The sequence below is a fragment of the Amblyraja radiata genome, chromosome 1, assembly GCF_010909765.2.
Source record: "Amblyraja radiata isolate CabotCenter1 chromosome 1, sAmbRad1.1.pri, whole genome shotgun sequence".
Classification (NCBI taxonomy): domain Eukaryota; kingdom Metazoa; phylum Chordata; class Chondrichthyes; order Rajiformes; family Rajidae; genus Amblyraja; species Amblyraja radiata.
In genome coordinates, this window is record NC_045956.1 from 127,360,057 (window position 1) to 127,377,081 (window position 17,025).

The 17,025-nt window shown below is 42.3% G+C and overlaps 1 protein-coding gene across 1 annotated transcript; it reads right to left on the bottom strand.

The window, feature by feature from the left end:
- Nucleotides 1-3,578: 3,578 nt before the first annotated feature.
- LOC116979164 (granzyme K-like) lies at nt 3,579-10,407 on the bottom strand. The gene is made up of 6 exons (XM_033030696.1): nt 10,290-10,407; nt 10,065-10,209; nt 6,588-6,735; nt 5,943-6,212; nt 4,512-4,689; nt 3,579-4,165 (listed from the first exon to the last, which is right to left on the bottom strand). Exons 1-6 carry the CDS (start codon nt 10,360-10,362, stop codon nt 4,095-4,097), a joined length of 885 nt encoding a protein of 294 aa, XP_032886587.1. The 5' UTR covers nt 10,363-10,407; the 3' UTR covers nt 3,579-4,094.
- Nucleotides 10,408-17,025: the final 6,618 nt, after the last annotated feature.

Here is a 17,025-nt window from a genome sequence, read left to right on the forward strand (position 1 = left end):
GAAGTACGCTCGCGCCTGGGCTCGGGTTTCGCGACAGAACCCGAAATAACCAGAAGAGCACCCGAGTGATGACATCGAAAAGAGCTCTACAACCTGGGTAGGTGCTGCCTCTACCCCATCGCCCTCATTCTCTACCCCCTCCCCAGGGCAGAGAGAGATGGGGAGAGAGGGGATGATGAGAGGGGGGGCATGGAGAGTGGGGTGGAGAGGGGGGAGGAGAAGAAGGGGGAAGGGTGCCCTTTCTCTCTGCCCCTTCCTCTCTGCCCCCTTCCTCTCTGCCCCCCTTCCTCTCTACACCCTCCCTCCCTCTGCCCTCTCCCTCTCTTCCCCCCTCCCACTGCACCCTCTCCCTCTATATGGAGTGGTGAATATTGGGACCTATGGGTGAGTGATGGAAAATTGCGTTCGGGAACCAGCCCTCCCCTGTGATGGCATGCCTTCCCCCTACCCCTCAATCTCTAACCCCCTCCGTCTCCCTCTCTACCCCCCTCCCCTCCCTCTCCATCCCTCCCTCTCTAGCCTTGCCTGCGCAGTTGTGGTTTATGCGTGAATGGATAGGGCAGGGTGGGGTAAAAGGAGTGAATTAATCATTTTAATATAATATCAAGGGGAGGGTGATTAGTGTGTGTGTGGGGGGGGGGTGGTTAGTGCATGTGTATGACGTCGAAAGCCACCCCCCCCCCCCCACAACGGGTCCCCCTCGGTCTAGTATTATGCAAAACTGAATGTGTGGGTGTGTGTGCTATTTCGTATGTGATTCATATCTCCTCGAAAACCTGACGCAGTGATGGTGAAATGTTTACATATTCCGGTACAGATTTACCTCATGATTTCAAAAATGCCCTCATCTGAAAATTTGGTTAATTATTTCTTTAGTTATTTCTTCAAATTCTTCACCAATCTGAAGCTAAAGCTAATTTAAGCTGAAGCTAAACGGCTGATGACGTCACAATGCCTCTACTCCTCGCGGCGAGCTGCGCAGATTTTTCAAGGCGCAGCCTGCTGGCCACTCTTTTCCACGAGCTGTGAGTTATGTGCCCCCCCCCCCCAGAACTCGCACCCGACGGCCAACCCGAGAGATGCCGACGAGCACACGAGTACAGCCGGCCATAGCGCTACACCCCACCCCCTCCCTTTCCCCCCCTCTCCACCCACTCCTCCTCTCTACCTTTCCTGCCTCCCCACTCCTGCCTCCCCACTCCTGCCTCCCCACTCCTGCCTCCCCACTCCTGTCTCCCCACTCCTGTCTACCCCCTCCTGTCTCCCCCCTCCTGTCTCCCCTCCATCCTCTCTCCCCCCTCCTCTCTCCCCTCTACTCTCTATTCCCCCATCCCTCCCCTCTCTTGGATTGTTTCCACATTCCTGAAATACTGGAGTTTGAGGGGAGACCTGATGGAAGCATTTGAAATCATGAGAGTCATAGATAGGGAAGATAATTAGAACCTTTCTCCCAGGTTGGAATTGTCAAAGACAAGAAGGCACAGCTTTAAGGTGAGAAGGGTAAAATTTAAAATGAGATTTGCGGGGCAAGTTTTTTACACAGGGAGTGGTGAGTGTCTGAAATGCACTGCCGGGGTGTTGGTGGGGGCAGATATGACAGTGCCGTTTAAGAGGCTTTTAGATAGGCACACAGATATGCAGTGAATGGAGGGATATGGATCATGTGCAGACAGATGAGATTAGTTTATCTCGGCATCATCTTTGGCACAGTCATTATGGGCTGAAATACCTGTTCCTATGCTCAATGTTCAATGCAAACATCAGAAGCAAAACAGAGAGCAAGGAAGAACCAGACAGGTTCACAAATCTTTGTACGAGAGACTTTTTGAGAATGTACCAGGCATGATTAGCAACTTTGCAGATGACACTGAAATGGGTGGTATCATAGACTGTGAAGATAGTTATCAAGAATTACAGCGGGATCTTGTTCAGCTGGGCAAGGGGCCGAGGAATGGCTCACGATGCAGGTGCAAATGTGTGAAATATTGCATTTTGGGAAGTCAAACCAGGGAATGACATTCACAGTTACCCTTAAGGCCTTTCAGTGTGTTGAACGGCAGAGGGGTCTAGGAATGTAGGTACATAGTTCCCTGTGGCATCACAGGTGGATACGGTGGTGATGAAAGCTTTTGGTATGCTGGCCTTCATCAGCCAGGGCATTTAGTGTAGAAGTTGGGAAGTTGTTCAATTTTGGTCACCCTGATGTTAGAAGGATGTCATTAAGATGGAAAGAGTGCAGAGAAGATTTACGAGGATGTTGCCAAAGCTAGAGAGCCCGAGCTATCAGGAGAGGTTAGGCACACTAGTGCTCTATTCCTTGGAGCGCAGGATGCTGAGGGGTGATCTTGTTGAGACATACAAAAATCATGAGGGGAATAGATGGGATGAATGCGTGGAGTCTTTTTTCCTAGGAAAGGGCATTCAAGAACTAGAGGGCATAGATTTAAGATCAAATTTAATAGGATCCCAAGGAACAATAAATAGGGTGTGGGTATACGGAATGTGCTGCCATGTGAAGGGTTGAGGCAGGTGTAATAACAAAAATTAAACTAAATTTGGACAGGTACATGGACAGGAAAGATTTAGAGGTTTTGAACGATACAGGTCAAATAGGACTAGAGTAGATGGGGTATCTTGGTCGGTATGAACAAATTGGGCCAAGGACCTGTTTCCATGCAGTATTAATCTATGACTCAATGATTCTAACATGAAATATTGTCAGCAGAATAATCTCAATGTTCTAAGAATCCAGATTAGAAAAATGACAAATAAAGACTGGTGCGAGGATTGGCTGGAAATAGAATATGCTTAAATAGTTTATCTCAATGAGTACTTAAAAAAAGGTAAAAACTTGATGAAGTCAGAAATATAAATTTTATAGCCAATTTTTGGAACCCGCAGAAAACAAGCACATAGTAGGTGGGCAGAACATGCTCAGCCACTGGTCCTTCTTGTTCGCAGGATGCATGAGGTATTCGGAGGGCCCAGCCTCCTGTTACCACTGCTGGTCCAGAAGTGCCACTGCAACATTTCCTCTCTCCCAGGGATTCCAGTTTGGAAGACTGATCAGATCCAACACTGAACTGGCTGATCAGTAGAAACCAACAGCTGGATCCCTGATATTGTTCCAGCACTCGGTACTTGTAGGCAATCGATGCTTCCCAGGGTGTGTAATCCCTACTCCCTCATTTTCACCTCAGAATTGCAGTTGGGTTCCGATTTCATCATAGTACACAAATTTGCAAGCAAATCAATTTTCCTGCAACACCCCCCACTCCATCACCAAAGCTCTGGTGTGAGTGCAGTAGAACTCTATTTATGAGTTAAATGTGTTTTGTTTTTTTGCAATAGTTGTGTGGGTGCAGTTCATGCTATCATTTAATGTCTGACCAAGGTATTAAACCATAATTTAATTCAGGTTAGAGCCTGAATGATCTGGGTAAAAGTGGAGGTAGGTGGGGTTAGACCCAAGAGGACAGCATTCCTCCTGTTCCCACCTGGAGAAGTAACTTGTTCTCTCAAAGTTATCTCTCCCAGAATTTCCGTGAGTTAATAAGTGGAGCCACAGCAAAGAATAGTATTCTGAAAATGTTATTTTGCATTAGCCATAAGCAATAACACAAGGATACAGTTTCACTGGAGATTACAATCAAATGTTCATCATCAGCACTGGCAAATTTTCCATGAAAAGGATTTAGCAAGGGTTATTACAGATATTTTAAGAATACAAATAGATAAATAAAATTATACATAGGCTTTCAGCATTTTTGCTAGTTCCCACATTGTGCATAACTTAAATTTGCACAAATATATATCATTGCTTTTAATTGTCAAAAATTAAAAAAGCCAGGCTAAATGAATTAATAGAAAATAACTTTGCAGTAAAAAATACAGTAGCAGAAACATGAATCACTTCTAATTCCATTATGTGACAGTTTCTTGTTTTGTCAGCATGTTTCGGGCGTTTTTCTCCTTTTCTGCCCATGATAGTCTCAACCCAGATCAGGTACAATCAGGGAAACAAGATTTTATGACAGTTTGTGCCGAGTCCTGTTCAACACATTTCCCAGATTCTCTGGCAGCATTTGACGTAGTCATACAGTTAACACCATGTCCACGGGAACATCAGCAGAGAAAATGGAATCAATAATGTCCATAGAATTGTCTACAAGTGGGAACAAATAAAATTAATGTCAATGTAACATAGAGAATGGTCGTATAGGAGAGGAATGATTGTTAACAGTATGACCTGTTAAAAAATGAACATAGAAGGTGTATGTGGCCAGAACGTTCAAAAGCACAAACTAACACTGTGTCATCAATAATATGTCGTTTTTACATATGGAAAAACCCCCCAATTATTTTGAGTTTCTTTAACAATCAAGTGACCTTGGAGTTTTGGAAACATATTTAATATATCAAATTTCTTCTAATTCATTTCACAGATAAACAAGTTACTTTATAAAAAGTGACAAACACATCTTCCTGTTAGATTTGTTCTGCTGGCTTACTAAAATTCACAACTCCAATTTTTTCCTTGATCCAGGTGAGATATTTGTCTGTTAACCGGATATATATGCCGGGTTTTTTTGAATTTCCACATTCCTTTCTGGCTGTAGAAACACCAACAACCTCTTTCTTCCTGCTCAATGTCTTTTTCTTGCACATTAATGGATCTCCCGCATCAACCTATGGAAAAAGAGTTTTAGAAATTATGCTTGAGTGAGCGGGTGTGTGGGGAGAGTGGGCGGGGGTGTGGGGAGAGTGGGCGGGGGTGTGGGGAGAGTGGGCGGGGGTGTGGGGAGAGTGGGCGGGCGTGGGGAGAGTGGGCGGGCGTACGGGGAGAGTGGGCGGGCGTGGGGAGAGTGGGCGGGCATGTGGGGAGAGTGGGCGGGCGCGTGGGGAGAGTGAACGGGCGTGCGGGGAGAGTGAACGGGCGTGCGGGGAGAGTGAACGGGCGTGCGGGGAGAGTGAGAGGGCGTGGGGAGAGTGAGCGGGTGTGGGGAGAGTGAGCGGGCGTGGGGAGAGTGAGTGGGCGTGGAGAGTGAGTGGTGGGAGAGGGGGTGGGGAGAGGAGCGTGTGGGGAGAGTGAGCGGGCGTGGGGAGAGTGAGCGGGTCGTGGGGAGAGTGAGCGGGACGTGGGAGAGTGAGCGGGGTGGGGAGAGTGAGCTGGGCGTGGGGAGAGTGAGCGGCGTGGGGAGAGTGAGCGGGCGTGGGGAGATGTGAGAGGGCGTGGGGAGATGTGATGCGGGCGTGGGGAGAGTGAGCGGGCGTGGGGAGAGTGAGCGGGCGTGGGGAGAGTGAGCGGGCGTGGGGAGAGTGAGCGGGCGTGGGGAGAGTGAGCGGGCGCGTGGGGAGAGTGAGCGGGCGCGTGGGGAGAGTGAGCGGCGCGTGGGGAGAGTGAGCGGGCGTGGGGAGAGGTGAGCGGGCGTGGGGAGAGTGAGCGGGCGTGGGAGAGTGAAGCGGGCGTGGGGAGAGTGAGCGGGCGTGGGGAGAGTGAGCGGGCGTGGGGAGAGTGAGCGGGCGCGTGGGGAGAGTGAGCGGGCGCGTGGGGAGAGTGAGCGGGCGTGGGGAGAGTGAGCGGGCGTGTGGGGAGAGTGAGCGGGCGTGGGGAGAGTGAGCGGGCGTGGGGAGAGTGAGCGGGCGTGGGGAGAGTGAGCGGGTGTGGGGAGAGTGAGCGGGCGTGGGGAGAGCTTCTGCCAGCTCTGCCCCCGATTCTTGCGGCTCGCTGTGGGGAAGAAGGGCTGGGGAGAGAACCTGGCACAAAATGCCCACAGCCCTCTAGCAGTCGGCAAATCCATCCCTATGTGTCCTACCATTTCTTTGAATTAAATAATATTTATGATATCCACAAGTCAGACATTTGTATAAGGGTAGCATATATTTTTGCATCATATATTTTCCCGTTATTTTGGCCTTTTAATTTAATGTGTGTAACTTACCAAGCAGGAATCTTTCTTCCCCTTTTTATCAGTGGCGCATATCATATTGTCTGTTATAACCGGACTCCTGTTATAATACTTGTTACTATTACAGGTTTTCCGATCCAACACTGTTGCTTCTGCTTCTTTCAAAACTTCAGAACGTGATTTATCCTTTGAATTGGTTTGTCCCCATCCGATGAGACTGCATTTTAGTCCAGATTTGGGGTCCTTTGCTGAAGTTGGCAGTTGGAGGATTTCCTTACTTTTAATATTTGCAGCTTGTCCTAACTGCAATAAATAAGAAAAATATATCAGTGCTTCCATTTTCATGTCATGCTATGCTTGCAAGATTATAACACATATGCACGTAGAAAAATATGCAAATGTTAAAGTATATTTATTGTTGCGATTACTTTATTAAAGTACAATGTTTAAAAGGTAGAAAGACCACCCAAATTAACGATGCCTTTAAATTCAGGATCAAGTTGAGCCCAGGCCGTAAGTAAGTAGAGTATCAATTGCTAATCTCATCATAATGATATGAGATGAACATAAATATATTGGTTAATTAATGCATTTATCTATAATCTAGATTTCTCATCCATCTGCCAGTGAGAATACCACCGAAAGGTTGTAGTGTACAGGTTATTGAACAATAATCACCTCCAAAAGCATAATGTCATTGTCCAGTGCATTCTTAAATTCAGGATGTGGGAAAAAGTTTTTAATAGAAATTTTCTGTTGTGTCTTATCCTTCTTCTGTTGTGACTGAGGTCCAAGAATGACGACGGATCTCTTTTTCTTGACCAGTCTGTAATTTTTGTAAAGTGAAAAATTATTTGAAATAGCAATATTGGAAAAAAAAGCTACACAGTACATGTAATGCTGTTACGAAGAGTTGCCAGCATTTTTCTAGGATGGATGGAGCAGCTGAGATGTGGCATCTTGGTCGGCATGGACGAGTTGGGATGAAGAGCCTGCTTCCATGCTGTACGACTCTACGAATCGGTCCACTTACTTTAAATCTCCGCACTACTATGTGACTATTAATCTCAGAGCTAGTGGCCAGGAACTGTAAGCTGTAACACAAGCAAACTAAAAAAAACGTGACAAGAGCAACATAAAAATAAAGTGACTAAAAAAATATATGAATAAAATTATTGCTTCAAATATTCAATCAACTTGTTCTATCATGGAATTACATTTTTGTTCATCTGTATTTAAGCCACCTTCTCAAACCGCTGCAGTTTGTGGTTAAGATCCTCTTACAGTGCTGTTCCAGAGACAGTTCCAGGTTTTTAAGCCAGAGGTGATGAAGGAATTACAATGCATTTCTAAGTAGGAATGCTATGTAGTTGGAGGGCAATTTGAGCAAGATGGTGATCTTATTTTCACCAATCTTGGCCTGAGCAACACAATGTGGGGAAGCAATTGGTGTTGCTGCCTAGACTTGGGTTTAATCATCATCTCTCATGCTATCTGAGCAAAGTTTCCATGTTATAACTGTGACTGTTGGTTTCCCCCACGTGATCTGGTTTTCTCTTGCATCGAAAAAGAATCAAGAGGGCTTGATGGACATTGGTGAGAATTGCAGAGGTGCAGGGAAATGAGGACAAGGGAAGTGGGAGCCAGCATGGAGCAATGAGCCAAATGGAAAAAATAAATTAAACCTAGTTAACGTATTTGAAAAGAGCAGTAACCATGTTACACCAGAACTGGTGGTAAATTTGGAGGTTTTACAAACAGCTCCAGTTCAAGCCTATATGGAGCTCAATGAATCTTCATTGCCATAATCATCTTTGAGCAAATTGTTTTGTCTTCATTTAAGGTCATAAGTCATAAGATCATAAGTGATTGAGCAGAATCAAGTCTACTCTGCCATTCAATCATGGCTGATCTATCTCTCCTTCCTAACCCCATGCTCCTGCCTTCTCCCCATAACCTCTGACACACGTACTAATCAAAAATATATCTATCTCTGGCTTAAAAATATCCACCGATGGCATATGCAGCCTTCTTTAGGCAGCAATTGAGACTACAGTTAATTGTGGATTTCAGTAAGGCCACCCTTACTGAAAAATAAATTGCCTAACAATTTTCCTCACTGAGGTACAAGTGGACAAATTATTACATGATTATTAGGGCAGCGTGGTGTTTTCTACTGATAGCCTTTCTTCCCTTTCACCTGCTCTCTGCACTAGCAAACTATCCGACTCCCGAGCAATTCTAGTGTGTTCCTGTGGCTGAGCAGCTGCCTTGTGCAGAAGCTGTGAAATTAGTAAAATGGCCTTCAGTATTCACCATCTTGCTGCCTGTGGACTTCTGCAACCTGAAACCACTCCAGCTAGCATCTAAATTTGTGAAATCGGACAGCAGCATTCTCTTTTGTGGCCGAGCGTGCGTTGAGCAGTACCAGTTGCACCCAGTTAAGTGGGAGCTTTGACTGAGCAGAAAGCGGTAAAATCGCAGTGGTAACATCAATTCAGGGCTGCACGCTGACGTACTTTAGGATCTGCCTGTTGTGCATAGTTCTGATGGTCATTGTACTGTTAAAAATGCTCTCGTCAATCTGACCCTCTGCCAAATGTACTGTCCACCCTATTTTGAAATTCATACACATTTGAAGGGCTAAAAATTGAGCTCATATTCCCATTTCCTTATTATGCATACATAACACTCAAAATGTTCAGCTTTTAACCAGGTCTCAGTGCAGGACATTACTTTCATACTTTAAACTTAATTTTGTCTCTTAATTTATTTCACTTATTTCTTATGCTTGGCATATTTGGTTTTAGAACTCACAGTTGAGCAACAATCCTATTGTTCAAATACCTTTCCACATACATTTAGCTGATCATACTCATGTTGATCACCATGCCTGTTGCATTTTATAATTATTTTGTGATAAATTTATACATTTTTCTATGAACCTGAGAAAAATCATTATTATCTTTAAAACTATTTTACCTTTGGATCGCATTCTTATCATTTGTTCATCGCCTTAAACTTTTTTTTTTGCCAGAGCTGTTTCTTCGTTGATGTCTTTATCTTTTTTTATTTTTTTTATTTTTATTTATTTATTAGAAGTAGACATATTATAAAATGCAGTTACATATTATAATAAAAAAACTTTTCATATACATCAGTCATACATTATTAAAATTTTCCATTATCAATTACTTCTGCTTCTAGTGTTTTTATTTTTTATAGAAAGAGGGAAAAAGAGAGGGTAGAAAGTTACAAATAAAAAAGAAAGCAAAAAAAAACACAACAGAAAAACAAGGGAGGTGGAATGGGTTACCTGTAATACGTCAATGGAGATAGGTTCGTAGGTTATAAAGTATAGTTTTTCATCTATTCCTGAGTTCAAGTTTCAGTTGGGTCCTCGTGCTGTGCCAATCTATCCCTTCAGATAGTTAATGAATGGAGCCCAAATTTTATGGAAAAGATCTTGTTTGTCCATTAAGACAAGTCTAATTCTTTCTAAGTATAGGGTCTCCGACATTTCCGTAATCCACATTTTAATTGTGGGGGTTGTAGGGCCTTTCCAAAATTTTAATATTAATTTTTTTCCGGTTATTATACTGTAATTGAGGAAATTTCTTTGGTTTGTTGTGAGTGTTAAGCTTTGTTCTGATATTCCAAGTATTATTAATTTTGTGTCTGGGTCCAGTTTTGTATTAATAACTTCTGAAGTTATTTCAAAAATATCAGTCCAGAAATGTTTAAGTTTTATACAGTTTGCAAACGTATGTGTTAAATTAGCCTCTAAATGTAGACATTTATCACAAATAGGAGAGATTTGTGGGAAGATTCTATTTAGTTTTATTTTAGAGAAGTGTAGTCTATGTAAGACCGTTGATGTCTTTATCAACATAATAATCAACATAATTGATGATTGTGGGAAGCAATTGTCACAGCGTAACCTCGTACTACATATCGGTTAACTCTTATCTTCCAAATACCCGTGTAATCACACATTACCACCTTTATTTTGGGAATGAACTCATTTTAAAATGCAAGTTGAAAAGACGAGCCCAGCTGCATATTTTGTATTATAAAAACATGGAACAAATTGGAAGCATCCCTCATTGAAGTGTAATAATGAAGGGTACACTAGAAATGAATAAAATATCTTACTGTAGACAACTTGCTGCAGTCAGTACCCACTTTACATGGATCAAACTTCCTCCACATACATGCTTGTTATTAGCTTGGATGGACACCATGAAAGGTTTTGAATAAGGTTTAGCGTCATGATCCCCAATGATTTCCATACAGTCATCTACAGAGGAGAAAATACATAACTATCATTAAGAGCACTTAGTTCAACAAAGTTAGAAACCCACCTCCTTAAATACTTACAGCCTTGGCCAGCCAAGACAGTGGCCACTAAAGCAACAAGTGCTGCCTGAAGCATGCTGATCATGTTGTCCATCTGCTGGTATGAGAACAATGAGCTGCTCTTGTTGCACTTAGAGGAGGATGTGGTATTATGTAGTTTTAGACTCACGTGACATTTTGTGTTCTTGTTTTGAAACACTTGTTACATTTTTCAGTGTGATCAAAAAATTTAAAGTCAGAAAAATGTGGCTCTGAAAAAAACATTGCACACAATCTTATTGGAAACTGGTAATAATTCAAAATTAGTAATAACTTCCAAAGCTCTTGCTATCTAAGATCTATACTATAAAAGTGGCAGCATAAATATTATGTATGACAAACTAGGTTGTGCCACAAATATATTTAAAATGTATTTAATCTGCTTCATTCTTAATTTAAAATATTGATTAAAGTTGGCTGAGATAAAAAATAATAATGTTTTTGCTGACCAGTATATATATGCAATTTTGTATTATTTTACTGAGAAATATTCCAGCATCCATCAATGCCTTCATTCCTTAATGTATCCCACCTAGTATTTACTGCTGATTTTGGTATTGTAGTACCCTGTAGTACATGTAAACTATTTGTGAATAGGCCTGTGCTTGAAAAAATTAACCATCTGTTCTCTGTAATGAGCATTTTTTTTGACCGATTCTCGTATTATTCTGGCAGAAATGGATAATGTAGGAATTATCCAAGCCAATAATTCTAAATTATTACTTGTTTCAATGCCTGGGAAGGTAACAGTCCCTTGTAGTAATGCAATACATATTAAAACATTGATGAGTTTAGAGGAGACACAAAATGAAATTGTAGGGATTGAATAGTGGTTTGCTGACTGGATTGTTTCCTCCTTAATACCAGGGCAAAGGGAATGACTGAATGGCTGCAGATTAATTTATAGGAGGATGGTGATGGGTTCGAAATGACAGTCCAAGTCAAAAATGAAATGTCACAAAGAAAATGTGTTAAAGATTTTCAGGCAGAGCATCGGGAACATGGACAAAAAAACAACTGATTTGTTCTCCTCTGAGAGACACGAAGAACTGCAAATGTTGGAATCATGAGCAAAACACAAAGTGCTGGAGGAACTCAACAGGTCAGGCAGCATCTGTGGAGGGAATGGGCAGATGACATTTCAGATCCCTACTTCAGACTGTAAGATAAATTGTAGGGATGGAATTATGGTTTCCTGACTGGAATGTTTCCATCCTGAAACTAGGGCAAAGGGTATGAATTTCATAGACCAGGGCCGAGAGAATACTCTTCCAATCACTCTTCTTTGGCAGTTCCTTTAAGTTGAAATAAAACCAGTTCTGATGAAAGATCTTAGACTTTAACTATTAACTGGCCTCCCATTCCCTAAATGCTGCTTGACTGAAAGGGTTCTTCCTGCTTTTGTTTCAGATTCCAGTATAATCAGATTTTTTTGTTTTCTCTCTAGGTTGAAGATGACTTGCTTCTATTCCCGTTCTTTGAAGTCTGAGGGGGTTGATGCAGCCAATGTGGGTTTGGCAGACTCCTCTTGGTGGGGCAGGAGGTGCTTGATGGGTAAATTGATGAAGCTCGCCTTCCACTTTCTCTGGGCTGCCACGCATTCCAGTGGAAGAGAGTTAAGGTCCACAGTCCCATCCTGGCTGCTGCTTCTCAATTTTGAGTGGTCGCAGACCAGAGACTCCCAGTGAAGATGAAGGTGTGCAATCACAAATAAGCACCATCGTAAGGACCATGGACATCATTACATACACAGTACAGGGCAACTTAATAAGATAGTTTAAAATCTTAGGTTTATAAGCAACAGTAAATAACATGAAAACAAACATGATTAGAACGTTGGTTGGACTTTAACTGAAGTAATGCAACTGCATTTCAGGAGCTTTTCAAAGGCTTCGAAATGTTTAGCTTCTTGAGGAGATTCATGAGGTTACTACCAGTAATGGGGTATTTCATTTTATGAGTGACTGTCAAAGTTAGGATGATTTTCCTAAGAAAAGAAAACATTAAAAGGTGAATTAAAGGGTTTTCAAGGTGATGGCAATAAAAAAAACATTAGTGTCACAGGTGGTCAATAATCAAAAATCATAAAGTCATCGACAAATGACCTCAATGGGAGATAAAGATACTTTCCTTCACTGGATCTGGAATATGATAGTTTAAAAGTTTTTTTTAAAGTTTTGATTATTACTGTCATGTTTACAGAGCTTGTTCTGCATGCCACCCAGTCAAATCATACACCACATGAGAACAAAGATGATTCCATAACTATTTACAAGCAGGAGATGGACAGGTGCTTGGGAAAGAACAGAAATCAGAATTATAGTCAAAAAGGAGGGAAACGAGACTAAACATGACTGCTCTTCAAAGACCCAGGGTGGGGTGGGAGATTGCAACCTTCACGTGGGCCACTCTGTTTCAACTAATGCAATCAACCCGACATGCACAAACAAATAGATCAAATAGAACAAGTTGACATACAACTTGAGGCTGTGCAAGCCATACGCAAGAAGAAGAAAGACTCAGGGTAAGCTCAATGGACATGAAGCATTTAGTGTTCTAGACTGGCGATTAAGTATTGTTTGATTTTACTCCTGTACTGATTGATTCAGGTTGATATTTATTTAATTGTTTCCAATGGATTAAAGGTGGAACACCACATAAGTGAAAGAAGTGAACTCTGATAAGTGAATGCAGATAATTGAACCAGGACTTGATGGGATCTTGGATATGGAAAATTGTACAGGATGAGAGCTCATGTATCTGGGAGAATGACTGGAAGGAATTTGGAGTAGCTGATGTCAAAGGGAATGAATGGATGGAGGAAAGTTTCATTTGTTGATTATCTGAAACAGAGTGGAGCTAAGAAGAGCAATTTGTTTGATAGTGTATTTAAGTTCTACATTCTTGTGGCGTATGTAACTTGTCTTTTATTTTCCATCCAGTTTCTTACTTTCAGCTGTAACCTGCAATTGTTTTGCACAATGCGCTGGTCAACCGACCTTCGCATATGTGTCAGAGTTTCCATGCCACAGAACTGATGAACATAAACCACAAAGTCACACGTTTGAAAGATGTTTTATTCAAATGTATGTGAATTTCAACCGATATTTTCCAGACTACACATGTTACTTGTCACCTAAGTGACAGGGCAGGACTGAACTTATTGATATTACAATTATGAATTTTACGTGCGACAATGAAAATAGCTAGGCACAAATTTGTCCTCAGATAGCTTTATTAAGTAGACATATATAATAGTAACATTATATTCTACTTTCAAAATCTGGCTCCATTGACCAGTAATGCAGATTTAGTGCTGACATATAGAGTCATACAGCATGGAAACAGGCCCTTTGGCCCAACTTGCCCATGCTGATCATCATGTCCCATCTACACTAGTCCCACCTGCCTGTGTTTGACCCATGTTCCTCTATACCTGTCCTATTCGCGTACTTATCTAAATGTTTCTTAAATGTAGCAATAGTACCTGCCTCCACAACCTCCTCCAGCAGCTCATTCCATACATCCACCACCCTTTATGTAAAAAAGTTACCCCTCAGGTTCCTATTAAATATATTCCCCTCACCTTAAACCTATTTCCACTGGAAAAGGCTTCAATCCATGAGAATGGATTTCTGCCCAATTATTCTACACTATCAAAGATAATTAAGAGACAAGCATAAAACAAAATGCTGGGGGAATTTGGTGGAGCTGTCTATTGTTTGCTTGTGATTTCAGCATCTGAATTGATTATGTCTCTTATCAAAAGACAATATTACCTAGAGGGGAAATAATACTTATTTAGTATTGCAAAGATTGTATATGGAACTCTTCTCTCCTACCAGTAAGTTGATCAGTGCAGAGCACAGCCTGTTGAAGATATCCATTTACAGTGTCACAAACTGCAGGAAGCAAGATTAATTGATTCTGTGATGGAATTAACAAATTGGGGGGCTATTGAGAGGCCAGAGTTAGTGGACATAAGGACATGAGAAAAAAAATTGGACCAGGCCATTCAGCCCCTAACATTTGCTCTGCCATTCAGTGAGCCCGTGGCTGATCCTCTAACTCAATGCCACATGCTTGCACCAACCCGTTTCCTTTCATTCGCTGAACATCGTAAAAGCTTTTGGTCTCTGTCTTCAATGTACTCAGTGACTAAGCCTTCACAGCCTTCTTCAGTGGTGAATTACAAAGATTCACAGGCCCCAGATCCAATTACCACACTCTTTATTTTGAGACTTCCACCCTGTCAAAGTGCATAAGAATTTTGCCTATTTAACCTCCAGTTCTTTCAGACTCAAGAGAGTGCAGCTACTATCTGTTTAACTTTGCCTTGTATGACAAACTGCCATCCCAAGGAGTAATCTGCTGAATATTCCCTGTGTTTCCAATATTGCTAGCATATCTTTCCTTAGGTAGAAGGATTAGACCTGGACAAAAAAGAGCAGATGCAGACTCACCAGTGTCATGATATGGATATATGCTCCAAAATGCATCCAAAGGAGGCTTTGGAGAGAGTGCAAAAGAGATTTGCCAGAATGCTGTCTATATTAACAGGTATTAGTAAAAAGGAGAGGTTACACAGATACATAGACAATAGGTGCAGGAGTGGGCCATTCGGCCCTTTTAGCCAGCACCGGCATTCAATGTGATCATGGCTGATCATCCACAATCAGTACCCCGTTCCTCCCTTCTCCCCATATCCCTCAATTCTGCTAGCCCTAAGAGATCTATCTCTTTTGAATGTATCTAGTGAATCGGCCTCCACTGCCTTCTGAGGCAAAGAATTCCACAAATTCACAACTGTGTGAAAAAGATTTTCCTCATCTCAGTTCTAAATGGCCCAGCCTTATTCTTAAATTGTGGCCCCTGGTTCTAGACACCCCCAACATCGGAAACATGTTTCCTGCATCTAGCGTGCCCAATCCCTTAATAATTTTAAATGTTTCAATAAGATACCCTCTCATCCTTCTAAATTCCAGTGAATACAAGCCCTCTCACTCCATTCTTTCATCATATGACAGCACCGCCATCCCAGGAATTAACCTCATGAACCTAAGCTGTACTCCCTTAGTAGTAAGAATGTCCATCCTCAAATTAGAAGACCAAAGCTGCACACAATACTCCAGGTCTGATCTCAACAGGCCTCTGTACAACTGCAGAAGGACCTCTTTGTTTCTGTATTCAACACCTCTCGTTATGAAGGCCAACATGCCATTCGCTTTCTTCACTGCCTGCTGTACCTGCATGCTTACTTTCATTGACTGATATACAAGGACACCCTGAACCCATACTTCCCCTTTTCCGAACCTGACACCATTCAGATAATAATCTGCCTTTCTGTTTTTGCTACCAACGTGGATAACCTCACATTTATCCACATTATACTGCATCTGCCATGCATCTGCCCACTCATCCAACCTGTCCAAGTCACCCTGCATCCTCATAGCATCCGCTTCACAGTTCACACTGCCATCCAGCTTTGTGTCATCTGCAAATTTGCTAATGTTACTTTTAATTCCTTCACCTAAATCATTAATGTATATTGTAAATAGCTGAGGTCCCAGCACCGAGCCTTGCGGCACTCCTCTAGTCATTGCCTGCCATTCTGAAAGGGACCCGTGAATCCCTACTCTTTGTTTCATGTCTGCCAACCAATTTTCTATCCATGTCAATACTCTACCCCCAATACCATGTGCTCTAATTTTGCCCACTAATCTCCTGTGAGGGACCTGATCAAAGGCTTTCTGAAAGTCCAATTGCATTACATTCACTGGCTCTCCCTTGTCCATTTTGCTTGTTACATCCTCAAAAATGTCCAGAAGTTTAGTCAAGCATGATTTCCTCTTCATAAATCCATGCTGACTTGGGCCGATCCCGTTACTGTTAACCAAATGCGCCATTATTACATCTTTAATAATCGACTCCAGCAGCTTCCCCACCACTGACGACAGGCTAACTGGTCTATAATTCCCTGCTTTCTCTTTCCCTCCTTTATTAAAAAGTGAGATAACATTAGCTATCCTCCAATCCCCAGGAGCTGATCCAGAATCTATAGAACATTGGAAAATGATCACCAATCTGTCCATGCCTTCTAGTGCCACCACCTTGAGTTCCCTGGGATGCAGACCATCAGGCCCTGGATATTTATCAGCCTTCAGTCCCATCAGCCTACCCAACACGGCTTCCCATTCATCTTTACTATGTTATACGTCTTCTCTTTTATTTTTATACTGCTCTTGACTTCACTTGTCAGCCACAGTCGCCTCTTCCTCCCCTTAGAATCTTTCTTCCTCTTTGGAATGAAATGATCCTGCATCTTCTGGATTATTCCCAGAAACACCTGCCATTTCTGTTCCACCGTCATCCCTGCTAGGGTCCTTTTCCAGTCAACTTTGGCCAGCTCCTCCCTCATGCCTCCATAGTCCCCTTTGTTCAACTGCAATACTGACACTTCTGATTTTACCTTCTCCCTCGCAAATTGCAGATTAAACCTTATCATATTATGGTCACTACCTCTTAATGGTTCCTTTACCTTGAGTTTCCTTATCAAATCTAGTTCATTACACAACACTAACTCCAGAATTGTCTTCTCCCTGGTACAAGCTGCTCTACGAATCCATCACGGAGGCAGTCTACAAGCTCCCTTTCTTGGGGTCCAGTACCAACCTGATTTTCCCAATCTACCTGCATGTTGAAATCTCGCATAACCACC

Excerpts from the sequence above, each read along its gene's own strand:
- LOC116979164 (XM_033030696.1), bottom strand. The coding sequence starts at position 10,362 with ATGGACAACATGATCAGCATGCTTCAGGCAGCACTTGTTGCTTTAGTG. Across the intron at positions 6,736-10,064 it reads ACTGCAGCAAGTTGTCTACA|ACTGGTCAAGAAAAAGAGAT; the intron begins GTAAGATATTTT and ends CAAAAATTACAG. Across the intron at positions 4,166-4,511 it reads AATTGGAGTTGTGAATTTTA|ACAATTCTATGGACATTATT; the intron begins GTAAGCCAGCAG and ends TCCCACTTGTAG.